The 16595-nt window shown below is 39.4% G+C and overlaps 1 protein-coding gene across 8 annotated transcripts in view; it reads left to right on the top strand.

The window, feature by feature from the left end:
- The window catches only part of PSD3 (pleckstrin and Sec7 domain containing 3), a 545202-nt gene that overhangs the window by 313748 nt on the left and 214859 nt on the right, over positions 1-16595 (top strand). Inside the window, exons 10-11 of one of the 8 annotated variants that reach the window (XM_061177522.1) lie at positions 13916-13938; positions 14701-14734. The exons of the other annotated variants lie outside the window; for them this stretch is intronic. Of the exons in view, the coding sequence (XP_061033505.1) occupies positions 13916-13938; positions 14701-14734 (57 nt within the window). The remainder of the gene's footprint in view (positions 1-13915; positions 13939-14700; positions 14735-16595) is intronic. 8 annotated transcript variants of the gene reach the window in all.

Genomic DNA, 16595 nt, shown 5'->3' with positions numbered 1-16595 from the left:
TTAAAAATAACACAAATGTCCATACTCAGGGATTAGGTAAATTATGTTATATTCATATAGTTAAGAGTTATTAAGAAGAACCACGTAGCATGGTGTGTACCTGATACGGATGTCACAGTGAGGAGAGGGGTGCAGAGCGTGCCAGCATGCCCCCGCCCCGCTTTGGCTGCCTGGACTCTCATCCCACCTCCAACACTTAGCGCGAATTCTGTGACCCTGGGAAAATTATTCCTCTTTTCTCCGTTCATCAGTTTCCTCATCTATAAATTGAGAATAATAATAGTATCAAGTTATGGACTGGCTGTGAAGATTAAATGTGAAAACCCCTATAAAGCACTCAGGATAATACTTAACATATAGTATTGATAAAATATTAATACTTTATTATTTTCTATAAGTAAATGGGGAAAACCCCCAATATAACATTAAGTATCAAACGATGCCATTTCTGTTAAAAAAAATCTTGTATGTATGAATCTTGGAGATTAGATACTAATGTGTTTAATGGTGGTGGTGTTGGAGGCGGGCAGCAAATCAGGGAAATTCCACTTTCTGAGTTAAATATTTAAAGTTTTCCATAAAGTACACAGAGAAGTATACATGGCAGCTTTTTAATAGAAGCCTGCTATTAAATAGAAATTATTAAGAAACAAAAATGGTATCTCTCAGGCTAACAGAATTGAGTAGTCATTCTAGATGAGTGTCCAAGATCATATGACTTGGCGTCTTCATAGTGGAAAGTACAAGGGCCTGACTCTGCTCTTGGCCAGTATCTATAATCGCCTGGAACATGATTCTTAATTTGGAAAGCGAAGAACTTAATGACTCCAGCCTATAATTCTAGGCTGTGAAAGGTTATTGTGAGAATGGGTGTAACAAGCTCTTTGTCTTTGTGGGAAATAAACTAAAAGGCCTAAATTGTGGAGTTGAGCCAGAAATAAGTAATTCTGATAATTTTCATTAGAATGATTAAAACCCTGGAGTAGAGCACCAAAATGATGTACTCTCCAGGCTTATAGTTATAAATAGATTTCAATTGCTTTTTGACCCCTGGGTGGTGGTAGCCTGCCCGAGTTATGGTGGGGGCCAGAATTCACTACTATCTTAACAAAAGCCTTCTATATTTATGTATAGCATAGACAGAATATATAGAAATGGACATGTAAGTAACACATATTTTTAGAGATATGCCTATGTTCATAATTGGGCTATGACATCAGTTTTTTTATGATTATAAAGGTTTTTGTTTTTGCCCCGATGCTTGCTTCAATGCCGGTGGTTCTTTGTAGTGCTGGAGCTCTAAGCCTGGCCATTCTGATTTAAGTGTGTAGAGGTCTCTGCAGCAGATTGAAGGCCCATCTGTCTTTGTGATTTTGAACTGCAGTTTTTCTGAAAGGACCATGGGTGGAACTAGGATGAAGTGTCAAGCGTAAGTGTATGCTAGGGATATAGGAAGACCATTCCAAGAAATGAGAATAAGAGGTAAAGTGATCTCCTGTTCTCTTGCATTTGTAATTCTCTTTCATATCTTCCCTATGAATAGGCCTCTCAAAGTTGAATCACCAAAGCTTTCCAAGGAAAAAAGTGATAATGTTGCAAGCATATTTTCCTCATTTGACTCTTGGTAATGTTTTTACACATCTTTTATCCTTTTTTCCTTTAATACTTTTGTTTAAATATACAATACTGGTTGACCTGCTATTTTAAAATCATTTAGATTTCATTTACGTTCTACATTTTCCTTTGGGACGGCACCTGCTTTTTCCTTCTGTTTGCAGTCTTCACTGATTGATCTATGGTAACTGGATGTCAGAGCATTTTCCTTTTATGATTAAGTTAGATGCAGTGCATTGAAGCCCATATCGTTATACTGTAATCTCTGGAGAGCTTAAAGTAGATGAGAGAGGGGATCCCAAAATGTATTGTGCCACGAATACTGGTAGATAATTTTAGCACAAAATTGGGTTTTAGAATATTCCATTTTAAAGGTACTGCTATATATAGCAAGTGCCTACTTGTAAGTGTAGAGACTATGCATTGAGTAGCACAGTTCCAGTGTTTGTGGAGTTTTCCATGTTTTCCCAAATACTTTGGTTTCTTAAATTCTAGGATTTTAATATCAGATAAAATGACGAGCTCAGTGGGCACTGCTCTGAAGGTGGATCATGGCAGCGACAAGCTTCAGGGAAAGAGCAGTGGACTCTTGGAGTCACACCATCTTGGGTGAAGTTCTGACCCTGCCATTTACTGGCTTGTGACATTGGGCCAATTAATGAAGCTTTCTGAGGCTCCTTTCTCCAAGTGCAAACTGGAGGTAACGTTACTTCCTTTGAACAGTTGTTATAAGGATTCAATTAGGTTGCATATGTCAAAATGTTTAGCACACCCTCTGGCTTATAACTAGTATCTACAAGGCTTTCCCCCCACCTAACTTGTTCTAGTCTACTTTTTGCTCAGCGTTTTCTAAGATTTAACAAACAGACAACAGAAAACATTCATTAATGTATTTGGGTCTGAACATTTTTATGAGTTTTCACTCTTCCTTTCATTGCTTTATTCATTGTTCACTGTGCAGAACATCTTTCTGGAGGATGAGATCAGCCCTCTGCCCTAAGGAGGCACTCAAGCTGGTTCACACTTAGGAGACACTGGGGGAGGCCCAAAGCAGAGAGAGCTGGACCCCATGGGTGCTACAAGGTGTGGGTGCATTATGGCCAGCTTCACAGGGGAGGTGGAAGTGATGTCTAAGCAAAATCAGGAGGAATCGGAGACAGAGTAGAAGGGATGGAGGGAGTAATGTGCTCACTGGCTCTGGGCATGCATGAGAAAGAGGATTTCCGGGTGACTCCTGGGATTTAGATGTCTGGTGGTGCTGTTTCTCTGAAATTAGGGATGCAGGAGCACTTTTATTAGAGCTGGAGGTAATGTTAAAGGTGGTCTAGTCTGATATCCCTGAATTTTTAGATGAGAAAACCGAGGAACTTGGAAGGGTTGGCTCAAAGAAGAGCTGAGGCTTGTTCAGGGTCACTCAGTTCAACTCTCTCTGCTTTAATAGGAGTGCAGTGATTTGATTGCTGAAAGAGGTCCTAAAAAATAGGACTCAAGGTGTGCTGCGTTCTACTTGAGAATTTTACACATGAAACAGCAAGGCATTTCTGTCTCTGTAGCAAGAGAAGGTCACTGCAAGCTGTCAGAATTGAGGGGGAATAGTGAAACGGAAAAAGGGTACAGCTGAGGTCAGAATTCTGAGGAGAGAGTGACTGGGTTGCCGAAACCTGGTGCTGGTAGAAGCAGTGTGGGGATCCAGGCTGAGTGAACACAGCAGGAGCCGTCGGCTTAGGGCCAGTCAGAGATCAGAGTCGGGAACAGAAGACAGTAAGCAGAGGCCACTGCGTGGATGAGGAGTCGGCCCAGAGACATCGCCTGGACAGCAGCTGTGGAGTGGCCTGAGGTCGGACCCCTCCTGCGGGCTGGCGGGCCTCCACTGCTCTTGCACGCTTGGCTGATAGCTCACACCTTGCACTTTTGTTCCTCTGAGCTTTTTCATGAAGAAGAACGTTACCAAGCACTCTGTTATCCCAGATTTGATGTTACATTATGAGCAGTGTCTTAAAATTTCTTTTGGAAAGAACCTGTGTTCTAAAATTAGCTGATAGTGTTAACTTCATCTGATGTCTTATATTCTTTAAAAATATTTGGCTTATACTTTTGCTACTAAAAAATTGAATAACTTAGAGTTCTATGACTATGTTTATTAATGGTGCAAGATACGGTATTTATAAAGTGGACCCCTTATCTGTAGACTATTAGACACATGAAAAATGGAAGTTTAAAAAATAAATCTCAAAGTATATCATCCTCTTCTTCATATCCAACCCTGTAATAAAACACAGGTGTTTTAGGACATTTTATGGTTCACCACAGATTTCACACAAATGCACTGTATTTACGTTTGATGTTTTCCAGGTTTGCCCAGCCCTCTGTTTCTTTAAATACTCATGGTATTTCAACAGTGAGCCTATAACTAATAATGAAGCATAGGAACACCCATTTTTTTCCCTTATGTATCCTAGTCTTCTTTCTTCCACAAAGATTTGTTTATTGCCTAAAGCCTTTATTTCTGCTGGAGAGTCATGTGCCTTCTTGTTACTGCTTATAACTGAGCATAGTTTTCAATCTAACTGAGTTTTTCAGTTGTTTAATATTTTCTTTCTTAAAGATATTTATCACTAAATTTTCATCCATTTGAATTTTTCCTAGTTTTCCTTATGTGCCTTCCAAAATGATTTTTGAACATTGAACTTATTTATTAATTAAATCACCAGGTAAAATCAGCATTTAGTTTGAGCTGTTCTGAATAATCTGTGATACCTAGGTGCCTAAGGATCTTCTTAAAAGGAAAAAAATCATCCTTAGGGTAGTTTTTATCTTACAAATATATTAAAAGACACAATTTTAGAAAAAAATGACTAACATTTCTTTTAGAACCCTTTGGGGGGAGTGGTTAGAGAATTCCTATTTTTGAGTAGAGCTTAATCTTGTCTGCTTCTTAGCAATCCAAGGAAACCATTTCTGGAAGATGATCAGTTTATTAAAGGCTAATCAGCCCTTTAACCCATGTGATGTTCATACGTCTCTCATGGGGTCATCCTCCTAGTGTCTAGTGTGAGTTTTCATTTTGGAGCTGAGAGAAAGGTGCCCTTTTGGCATTCAAACCTATTCATGCTGTTGTTTAATCTGTGATGAAATTTACATTTCCGATAGTGATTAGAGTTTTCCAAATTTAATGCGCAGTGTGTTTGGTAGGCACCCTTTATAATACGGGTTTCTGTGTGGATTCAAATATATCGTCTGCTGGATTGTGTCCCCAGAAAAAGCAACTGTATCCAGTAAAACATGATAGACCAGCCCTGTTGATCTTGGTAATGTGCATGTTATCTAATCATAGACCATTAGAGTTGGACGTCAGCCTTGAGATGCTCCTGGTGAACCCCCTCACTTGACAAATGAGAAAACAGGTTTCCGGGAGCAATAGTGACCTGTTCAAGACTCTGGTTAGTGTGGACATGTGAAGCCAGAATCGAGACGAGTAAAGCTAATTCTCCTTCCCCCTGGCATGGTTTTCCCACAGGCCAGGATACCTCCAATTAGACATATCATGCAAAATCGGTTACTAGAAAGTCAGGATCAGTGTCTGTGATGCACATGCTGAGACAGGGAATGAACACTCAGGTCCTGGTTTACTGGGCTTTGCCAGTGACCCGAAGTCAGGGATTCAGATTTCCCGATTCCCGTGCCGTTGCCCTCCTCCCAATATCACATTGATTTAAGACTTTTAAAATCAAGCAATGATAGCTTTTAATATTTCTCAACTGTAGGTAGAAAAAAATGACAAGCAGTGTCTCGTGGTCACCAGTTTGAGTAGAAGGAGCAGCACTAGTAACGCGCGATAAGGCTCTGCGCAGGGGACCACACGCTCGAGCAGTAAGGAGCGGCACTAGTAACGCGCGATAAGGCTCTGCGCAGGGGACCACACGCTCGAGCAGTAAGAAATCGGATCCAAGCAGATCAAGATCAAAGCTAAAAGCTAACCCCATGGTATGAGATTAGTTTTGGGTGTCTTTTTTTAACTAAAGTTCAGTGATATCATGGCTATAAAATTAGAAAAGGCAGAATAGACCTGTACCCTGGGAAAAAAATTTAAAATATCAATACATACTTTTTATCCCTCTCAAACCTATATCTGCAAGACTGATTTATAGTCTTACACACATCATAAAGCCATACACTTTTTGAGTAATGTATTGAAAATACCTGAGTTCAAAGGAGAGTTCCATCATTTTCTAACAGTGAGCCCTAATTTTCTCATTTGTGAACTAATACAGTGTTTCTCAACTATATGCATGTTAGGATCGTCTGGGGGAATTATAAAGGCAACACAAGGCAAACTAAGGAGGTAGTACCAGCCCCTACCCCTAGAAAGCTCTGATTCTAATTGATCTGGGTTGGGACTGGTATTGTTTTTAAAGCTCCCTGGGTGATTCTAATGGACTGAGCCACTAGGCCAGATAACTTTGAAGTCCCTTTAAAGTTCTCATATTCTGCAATTTTGAGAAGTTTTAATGTCATTTAGTCCAACAGCTCACTCAGCAAAACCATCCCTGGGTATTTGAAAAGCAGCCTCTTGTTTTTGTGTCAACATTCATGTTGAAAGAATACTCATTATCATCAGAATCTTATTATTCTTTAAAAGGTTTTCCAGATAAGCAGCCAAATTTGCCCTTGGGGAAACAGATAATAAATCTAATTCCCTATATATTTGATGACCTTTCTGATATTTGAAGATTACTCTTATGATTCAGCCAAGTTGTCTCTTAGGGCAGAATACCCCCAACTTTTCATCTCTGTTCATGTGACATTATTTCTATATCCCAACATCCTGCTTATCCTGTTCTAGGGATAAACTGGGTTGCCATCATCTCTGTGAAGTGTGTTCCCCAGAAGTGAACACAGTCCCTTGATGATCAGAGTAAGAAGCCTAGAGGGCTTTGGTGATTGTCCTCCTGTCAGTCAGGCTCTTACTGAGTCCCTAGTTTGGATAAATAGCTAATTATTTACCAATACTCACTGATCTATAGATACATCCACTAATAAATACAGTAGATGACATAATTCCTAGCATTTTTTAGTTCTTGTTATGTACCAGGCATGGTTCTAGTGTTTAAATATATTAACACATTTGATTCTTGCAGTAATCCCATGAGCTAGGTACTGTCATTATCTTCATTTTAGGGTAAAAAGAAGAAACAAGCCGAGGAGCAGGGTGGGTAGGTAGGTATCTATCTTGACTCTGATCTCACAGTGAGTGGCAGAGTTAGAATGTGAATGCTATGAAGCATCTTACTGCAGAGCCTGTACTCCTTGAGCCCCTCAGTGGAGGTCTCATCTGTAACATAAGAATGTTAACTTCTAAGTACCTTGCCACCGCCAAGTTCTTACCATTCTATGTAAATATCCTAATAAGAGTATATTTATACCAATCACTTTAATGTAATATATCCAAATAAAACAGTCTTTAGCCCCGTAGACCTATTTCTAAAGTAATAAGAAAGCCAGGAGTTTCTCATTTATTTTATTCTAAATCACAAATACTATTGAATTTTCACAAGAAAATAGTCTTTTTATTTTATAGCGGTACATACATGCATATGTACATAAAATAAAGGAATTTAGGTTCTATTCATTCATCTGTCACCTCAAAGTCTGAGGGAGTCTGGTCTGAACATTGATGTATTTCATAGAATTCTAGAACTCTAGAGTTTAAGCCTTGTGACTCATAAAGTCAATTACCCTTCATATGGGTGGAAGTCGGGGGTTGAAGAAGTTATGTGGAGGGATAAGGTTTCTGCTTATACTTAAATAGGTAAACTAGATTATAGGAGATGTGCTCAAATTTGTTATAATTACACGCTGTTTTAAGAAACCTGGAGTATTTCAGAAGCTGCTTTCCATAAAAACAATTTATATGCTAATTTTGTTATTTATTCTTCAAAGTAGATTTTTAATGAATTCTGCTAGACAATCTTTGTTTAATTTGCCAAATAAATTTCCTGAAACATAATTTTATTATTCAGATGGGTGTTCCTTAAATTGACTCAAACAGAAAGTTTCTGACTACATCATTGAAAAATCATTTGAAGAACCCTTGTTGATATCCAGTAATCCTTTGTGTTCTCACAGTTTCATCAGCCTGAAAAATTTGTACTGATTCTCTTTATGAATATTATTTTTTAGTCCTTGTCTGATTCATTATGAAAGGTCAATCTTTCTGTGTAAGGCTTATACAAGGGAGCTTGCCAGTAAAAACCGTGCGGCAGGTGCATAGAAACAATTTCAGAGAAAAATTGACTTGTAAACCCTACTTTCCATCTGATTGCTTTTAGCTTCAGATATGTTTGTATGACTATAGCAGAATATAAAGTATACAGGCTGCAAATGAAGCATTTCTGTCCTCTGTGAATCTTAGCCTGGAGGGCAGTACATTTGCCCGGGCTCATCTGCGGTCCATTCGCCAGCTCAGCATAGTTTTCTTGAACTAGTGTTGTGAGCAGCTCAGCCATCGGTTGTGATTGTGTATGCTAAGGCTTGGTGGTCAGTATTACTCTCTAAATTACTGGCTTTAGGGGTATAAAGAAAAGCATAGTCTTTGATGTGAAGATCAGATTTTCCCTTTAACAGCAAAGGCTTCCCTTTAACAGCAGAATTTTAAGTTTTCATCTCAAATGAGGACTGTTGCTTTGGTAGTACAGAAGGACTTCATAATGACACTGCTTTTCTTTGGAAGCCTTTGATTTTTAGTTTTAGGAAGAATGATTTAACACCTTACAAAACTTCAGAATGAGAAATTATGATCTTCCTTTCCTTTTGTTGACTTTCATTGTTACAGTCATAGATTCATACACTTAAATCAGGATGGGGGGGGCTTGAAGATACCTAACCCAGTCACCTCCTTTTATAGATGACACTGCCCAGTACTGTGCATTTGTTTCTTTTATGTCTCCCCGGGACAGGGAAAGCTCCATGAGGGCAGGGACTTGCTTTACCTTGGTGGCTGCTGTGTCCACAGCAGGTACACATTCAGGTTCACCAAGCACTGAAGAACCTAGGACGTGGGGAGAGAAAAGGCTGAACCAGGACGGTCCAGTCAGTGAGCAAAATCTGACCCAGTAACTATCTGCTGACTACAAGTTTTGTGCCTTTTTCACGATGTAAAAAAAAAAAAAAAAAAAAAACTTACTTGGGAATCTTAATTATTTGGGAGCTTTAATCTGTAAAAGATGAGAATCATATACAGTTTACATTTATTGGGTACTGTTTTTCAGGTGTATAAACTACTTATTTCTGTGAACCCACATAGTCTGCAACTCATGATTGAAGGTATTTTTAATCCATATTTTTTTATAGATGAATAAACTTGGGCCTTGAAAGATTAATTTACCAGGGGTTATGCAGAGTTAAAGCCGGGATTCAGATCTCTTTCTTCTGCTTCCAACTTTAGTGATCTTTCTACCTCTGCCTTTTATGTGGGGATCGATGTTTGTCAATATGAAGAATTACCCAGGCCCACGGTAGCAGTTATTTAGCTCAGTGCCTTCCGTACTGCAGACTTTAATGCCTGTAGAATGTAAGTAAGTGCTGGCTTAGCTAGAGGTCTGTATTTAAAAGGCAGCAAAGGAAGCATTAATTCCCACTTTCTTTCATCTGCGGTGATCGGTCTTGGCCCCCTGTGAGGTCTTATTTGAGGGGCTTTTCTGCTCCCTTACCTTTTTCTCTTTTTCCCATAATTGGACTTGGATTTCTCAGTTTGGTCCTAAATGATTTGTAGGCTTCAAAGCTTTCCTGCTAAATTTTGAGTGGATACCCCTGAGATGGAATGTATTAAGACTTAGTTGAGGATTAACATCTATAGCTGGAAGAAAGATACTGCCTTTTTTTGTTTCTATTAAGGAGAATAGAGAGGAACGATGACAAACTAGGAAATGGGTAGATACCACTGTAAGCAGGATGCATTTGTCCACCTTCTGTGAAAGCGATAAACCTCCTCTTACCCAGTGACATTTTTGTCCAGGCTCAGTTGGACTAGTTTCTTGGGACTCAGGATAGTGCCATCACATTGCCACTTTGGTATATAACTCATCTGCCAACCACTTTTTGGCAAAAGTCATGCATGAGTAATACCACTGTTTCCTATACATGAAGAGTGGAGATTTAAGAGGGGATGGTGTTCTATAGCACTGTGCTTCGGTGCAGGAAAGAGGCAGCTGCCTGTCCACAGCAGGATATACCAAGTAACTACCTCCATTTCTCATTCTCTCTTTCTCCCCTCCCACCCTCCCTCCCTCCCTTCTTTCCTTCATATATATATATTTTTTTCATATATATATATATATATAAGTTTGGGTTGTACAGCATCATAATTCAACCTGTGATTACCATCCATCACCATACAGTTGACCCCCTTCACCCATTTTGCCCACCCTCCAACCTCCTTCCCTTCTGCTAACCACTAATCTGTTCTTTGTATCTCTGAGTTTGTTTTTGTTTTATTCTGTTTATTCATTTGTTTTGTTTTTTTAGATTCCACATCTGAGTGGAATCATATGGTATTTGTGTTTCTCCATCTGACATATTTCACTTAGCATAATAACTTAAGGTCCATCCATGTTGTCACAGATAGCTGGATTTCATTCTTTTCTATGGCTGAGTAGTATTCCATTGTATGTGTCTACCATATCTTCTTTATCCATTCATCCATTGATGGACACTTAGGTTGTTTCCATATCTTGGCTATGGTACATAATGCTGTAATGAATATAGGGGTGCATATATCTTCTCAAATTAGTGTTTTTGTGTTTGTCAGATAAATACCCAGAAGTGGGACAGCTGGATCATATGGTAGTTCTACTCTTAATTTTTTAAAAACCCTTCATACTGCTTTCCCTAGTGACTTCACCAATTTATATTCCCACCAGTAGCGTATGAGGGTTCCCTTCCTCCACATCTCTCCAACATTTGTTATCTCTTGTCTTTTTGATAATAGCCATTGTGACAGGTGTGAGGTAATATCTCATTGTGGTTTTGATTTGCATTTCCCTGATAATTGGTGATGTTGCACATCTTTTCATGTGCCTGTTGACCATCTCTATGTCTTCTTTGGAAAAATGTCTATTCAGATCTTCTGCCCATGTTTTAACCAGGTTGTTTTTGTTGAACTATGTGAGTTCTTTATATATTTTGGATATTAACCCCTTATCAGACATATGATTTGCAAATATCTTCTTCCATTCAGTAGGTTGCCATTTTGTTTTTGATGATGTTTTCCTTCTCTATGTGGAAGCTTTTGGTTTTGGTGTAGTCCAATTTGTTATTGTTGTTATTGTTTGCTTTTGTTTTTCTTGCCTTTGGAATCAGATCCACAGAAACATTTCTAAGACCAATGTGAAAGAGTGTACTGTCTACGTTTTCTTCTAGGATTTTTATGGTTTCAGATCTTACCTTCAAGTATTTAAATCCATTTTGAGTTAATTGTTGTATATAGTGTAAGATAGTGGTCTGTTTTCATTTTTTGCATGTGGCTGTCCTTTTTTTCCATCACCATTTACTGAAAAGATTATCATTTCTCCAGTGTGTGTTCTTTGCTCCTTTGTCATAAACTAATTGTCCATATATGTGTGGGTTTATTTCTAGGCTCCTAATTCTGTTCCATTGACCTGTGTGTCTCTTTTTGTGCCAGTACCACACTGTCCTGATTATGACAGCTTTGTAGTATAGTTTGAAATCAGGGAGTGTGATACCTCCAGCTTTGTTCTTATTTCATTTTTCAACTGTGGGTATTCCAATGTTTATTTCTTCTAGAAAGATACATTGGAAACTTTGACCTTTAAAAATCATGACACTTAAGAAGTAGAACTTACCATTTTTTAACAACAACTTTTCTTTTTTTCCTAATAGTGTATATATTCTTTACATGGTACCAAATCATTTTATCCTTTTGGGTAAAGTGTACATTTAGCTAAAGGTACTAAGAGATTCAGTGGTGGTTCTATTACTTCATTCTTTTGTTCTCTCTCTATATATTTTTAAATATCCTAATTAGATGTTGTGATCAAGGTTGCTCTCTACGAAGGTACAGTCTTCACTGCGTCTTCCATTCTGTTCTTTCTTTTCTGTTTTTCACTGCTTGAAGAGTCAAGGGCAGAAGATGGAGTGTATTGGCAAGTAAAGGCACTTAATTCTGATCATCTTTTCTTTTCTTTCTCTTGACTTCTTCTATGTTGTTGTGGTTTCCAGTACTGGGGTTTGTGGTAGATTGTCTGCAGAGATGGTCACCTGTAGTTCTTCCGTCCCCGTGTGCACATGCTGTCCTACCCATCTAGAGGGTGGAATTATCCCCACCCCCCTCCCCCTTGAAGGCGGGGCTGGCATAGTGTTACAGAATGTGGCAGAGGTGACGCTGTAACAATTACAGATCTTAAGAAGGGGCAGTTCTGAGCCCCCATGTAAGGAAGGAAGTGCAGGGTCTCCTGCTGCAGAGGGAAGCCTGTCGTGGGAGCACTGAGGCTCTGCAGCCTACAACCGGCACCATTCCCAGATGGGGGAGCAAGGCCCTCGAGCTTCCAGCCCCATGGGAGCCCCACCAGCGCTCTGAGGGCAGGCAGAGTGGTCTCCTGAGAGTGGCCCCACTCTGTACACCCACAGAGTCGCGGGCAGATACAGTAGTACATGGTGTAAGCCGCTGACTTTGGGGCAGGTTGTACAAGACTTTTATGTCTTCCAAGTCTTCCTCCTCTCCTTATGTCTGATGACTGTCTGTCCAAGTACACCAATGACCCTGTATTTCTGAGGGACCTCCTAGCTGATCAGTATTTTTTGTTGTGGTAAAAATTTTTTTAACATTCTTTAGCAGCTGTTTCTCATTTTGTTTTCACCAGCTTTGTATTTGTCCTCACTTGGAGCAGATTCTGTGTCTTTTGAAATGCCCCTAGATGTCATTTCTCTGGGGCACACAGTGGCACCACTTTCTTGTAGTTGTTTTCAGGAAACAAAAAATTATTCCTCTCTTGCAAAAGAAAACCAATGAAAAAAAAATTGACTGATTTCCTCTGAAGAGTAAATTTCCTGCTACCAGACTAGAGCATTCTCACTTCTCAGACTCTACATGTAGCTGGTGGACAAAGAGCAAAACAGAAGGCTCTGAGATAAAAAACTAAAGCAAAGGCCAAGATCCAGGGAGAGTTTGCAATGTACATTTTCTGTTCAAATTGTAAGTATTCCAAGGAAACACTAGAAGGTAGTTATTTAGTTTTATTTTAAATTTCTGGAAGGATCTGAAACCATTTTTAAATGTATGACTTTTAATTTCCTGAGTAGAATGAATGCTTGTTCTGAGGTCCTTGTGTCAGCTTCTGTAAGCAATTTCCTTTGAAAGCTCAAGGTAGTATTTTTCTCATTTTGTTGTTAGTGTTTTTGTACTTTAATTAAAGGTTTATCATTTTTCCTGTTGTCTTTCTGCCTAACAGTTCCTTTCCTCAAACTCTTCCAAACAGTTGAATAAAGGAATCACTGGGATTATGTTTCATCCAGGGATGTAAAGTTTAAGTATCAAACAGATAGAAGATGCTGGGTTTAGAGGATCTAGTTGCTTTTTTTAACTTAACGAGAATCACATCAAGACTACCTTAAAGCTCTGTTTACTGTTTCCAAGCTTGTGTCATTATTAGTGACACTGATTCCTGAAGTCATTAGTCAGTCGTTAGAGTACATGTTTTGCTGTGTAATGAAGAGGCTTTTTGAGGGGTCGGGGGGAGGAGAGAATTTTCTAGAGAGGACAGAGGGGAGTGGTTTTTAGGAGCAAGTTCTTTTTCCTTAGTTTCATTTAAAAATAAATATTATTTTCAACCTTAACTAGGTACATGGGAATTTCTACTTGGTTGTCACCTCTCCAAACCAAAAATGCTGTTATAAGCCATTTATGTATTTTTTCCAGCATATTTCAAGTATGTGTATCTCTTCTTTCAGGTATGTTTTGAATTTCTGAAAAATGGTGGCTACATACTCTTAGCTTCTGAGACCGAGGTTCCCACTGGACACTGGGCACTGCTTGGAGGCGTTCTAGCTGTTGGCACTTTGGGCAGCACGCTGCTCAGCCTTCTGTACTGTGTCGTGTCTGGCACACAGGAGGTGATCAATAAGTGCTTATGCGTGTGCGGAGTAGAGGCCAGTGAATGTGACAGTAGATGTGGGGTGTCTTTTTTTCTTTCTCTTTCCTCAAAGGTACTGAGGGTGGGCTTTGTTAAGATCAAATTGATAGTTCAGATATAAACTATGGTGGTCTTGTTAATATGCATACATACAGGGTTTTCGCATTTCTTCCAAACAGTGACAGAGATCAAAGCTGGGTAAGTTTTTAGTTATGATATGGGGTGTGTGTTTATATTGGAGAGTACTTGCCGCTTAGCCTGAGAGAGAGAGACGTATTGACAGATGAGAATTACGGTGAGTTTGATGATCACGCCATGTATCTTTATCCCTAAAACGTCAGGTCCTCATTTTGTTGTCCTGTGGTTGCGGAATGAATGTGGTTTGCAGAGTTGTTCCAAAGTAACATTCCATATTAAGAACATCTCAAAAGAAGTGGTACACTTGGAAAAAAACACAATGTACTACTTGTAATTAGAAAAAAACCCAATACTTATTGTATTGCTCTCTTTTGAAAGTGAAGGACTAGAATTCCAGATGAGGCCCCTATTTTAGGAAAGGGGAAGTTTCTTTGCTTTATGATGCTTTCTTTTCTAGTCTCCATGGAATTCAGGTTTTGCTATTTTAATGAAAGAGGAAATGAATAATGAATGAGATAAATAATGAGAGTTGTTTTTACTGGGGAGAAACATCTTTTAAAGCACGGTAGCAACATTACTAAGAAAAATTGCGTTAGCAACTTCCTCACAAGGAAGGTTTAGCAGGGATTTATTTCCCTCTCCTGTGTGGTAGGCTAGAGATAGGGATATGAAGGATTTCCCCCCAGAATGGCATGTATGGTTTTTCTTAGTGCCCTGATTTTGTTCATGGCCCAGAGTGAGTGCTAGCTGTTTTGAGGAAGAACAGTGTTTAAAGGTAACGTATGAGACAAATGCTGGGTAGCTCTTCTTAATACACCATTACTACAAATTGTCCGGTGAAAAGCCATACCTTTTCTAAGCCATAGTTAGAAAACTAATTAACTTGAAGTAAAAGCGGAAGGGAAATCAAAACCAGTTTGGGCTTTTTCTTTAGCTCATTCCTTAAGCTTTACAAATTGCCTGGTAATTGTAAGAACTTACAGGATTGTGGATTCTGAGGGGAGTCCAGTTCAGAAATCTTGGCTGTCTAGCAAAGGAAGTTCAGAGTCTCAAAGGGAAAAACCAATTAAGAACTTAAGGTTCATATAGCTGATGAAATCTCCTGCACTTAAAATTGTTTATTAGTCTCTTTGTTTAATGGCTACATTTTAAAATTACTCTTTTTTTTTTTTTTTTTCCTTTGGGATGGAAAAGGGGCAGGAAGAATCAAAGTTTTCAATCAGTTTTTTGAACACTGCATTTTTTGAAGAGGGAGACACAAGGAATTTATCCTCTCCTTTTCTTACAAGGAATTTTTTTTTTTTAAAACATCTTTATTGGAGTATAATTGCTTTACAATGGTGTGTTAGTTTCTGCTTTATAACAAAGTGAATCAGTTATACATATACATATGTTCCCATATCTCTTCCCTCTTGCATCTCCCTCCCTCCCACCCTCCCTATCCCACCCCTCTAGGTGGTCACAAAGCACCGAGCTGATCTCCCTGTTCTATGCGGCTGCTTCCCACTAGCTATCTATTTTACATTTGGTAGTGTATATATGTCTTACAAGGAATTTATTCTCTAGACTGAGAGACAGAACGGACACATAGGCCCTTTCCTGCGCCCCTTCCCAGCTTCCTTTTCATATTCGTTTTGATGGTTCATACTTCTTTTTCTTCTTCGGACGTGAAAGGGTCACCCAAAGGTGATTTCAGGCCCTCAGACTCTTGTCCCTGCCGACCCTGCAGCTCTGTGCTCTGGACTTCTTAGCTCTGCAGCACTTCTGCTTTCCCTTCCCGCTCTTCACCCATGCTACTCCCTCTGCTTCCAAGACTCCTCTCTGCTGCTCACCGGCCAACTCAGACTCCTCCTGCACGTCCTCCCTTAGATGTCCCTTCCTGAGAAGCCTGCCCTGTTGTTGAAGATCAAATTAAGCGTCCTTTTTGTGTGTACTGTAGCATCTGATTTGTAATTGACTCTAATGCTTACACTAGACTGCGGGATTGGAGAAGGCAAAGGCCCTGTCTGTTGTGGTCACCACACCACCAGTGCCTGACACAGAGAGCTTGGCACACAGCAGGCCCTCAGCTACTCACTGGACACTTGGAATGAGTACTTTTACGTGCTGAATTGTGTGACCAGAGAAACCAGTGAAGACAGAAATGATCAGTGAAAGTGGGGACCTGACCTGAATGATAAAATCCTTCATGGGGACATTTCAACACACACACTCTACCTTCCTCCTTCCCTTCTGTTTTTCTCTTTTTCTTATAATAACTAATCATCCAATGAATATTTTTTGAGGGCCTAATATGTTTCAGTATTATTCTACGTGCAGAAGATAAAGCAGTGACAAGTCCCTGCCCTTGTGGAATTTACATTTTAATGGACTAAATGGATAAAAATGGGTTAAATATGAGTATAGAAATAAGCTGGTAGGGCATTGAGGAGGCCAGCTTGGTGGGTAGGGTATGTTGCAAAGTCAGACTTTGAATGGTTCCCCTTAAGAGCATAGTTTTACTTTGGAAAGTAGGTGGGTAATGGAGAAGTATATATAGCTTTCGAGCAAAGGAGACTTTTAGTCTCTAATTAGTATGCAGAAACTGAAAGTAAAAAGGCCAGTTTACACAAGATTGCCAAAATAGGGGAAACGTTACCCAGCTTGGAATAGGGCAGTGGCAGAGAGGTAAAGATGACTAGAAGAGACGTTTTTCTG

This window comes from Eubalaena glacialis, chromosome 20, assembly GCF_028564815.1.
Source record: "Eubalaena glacialis isolate mEubGla1 chromosome 20, mEubGla1.1.hap2.+ XY, whole genome shotgun sequence".
NCBI classification, from domain to species: Eukaryota; Metazoa; Chordata; class Mammalia; order Artiodactyla; family Balaenidae; genus Eubalaena; species Eubalaena glacialis.
The sequence above is the reverse complement of the archived record's forward strand: the minus strand, read 5'-3'. Positions and strand labels throughout refer to the sequence as shown.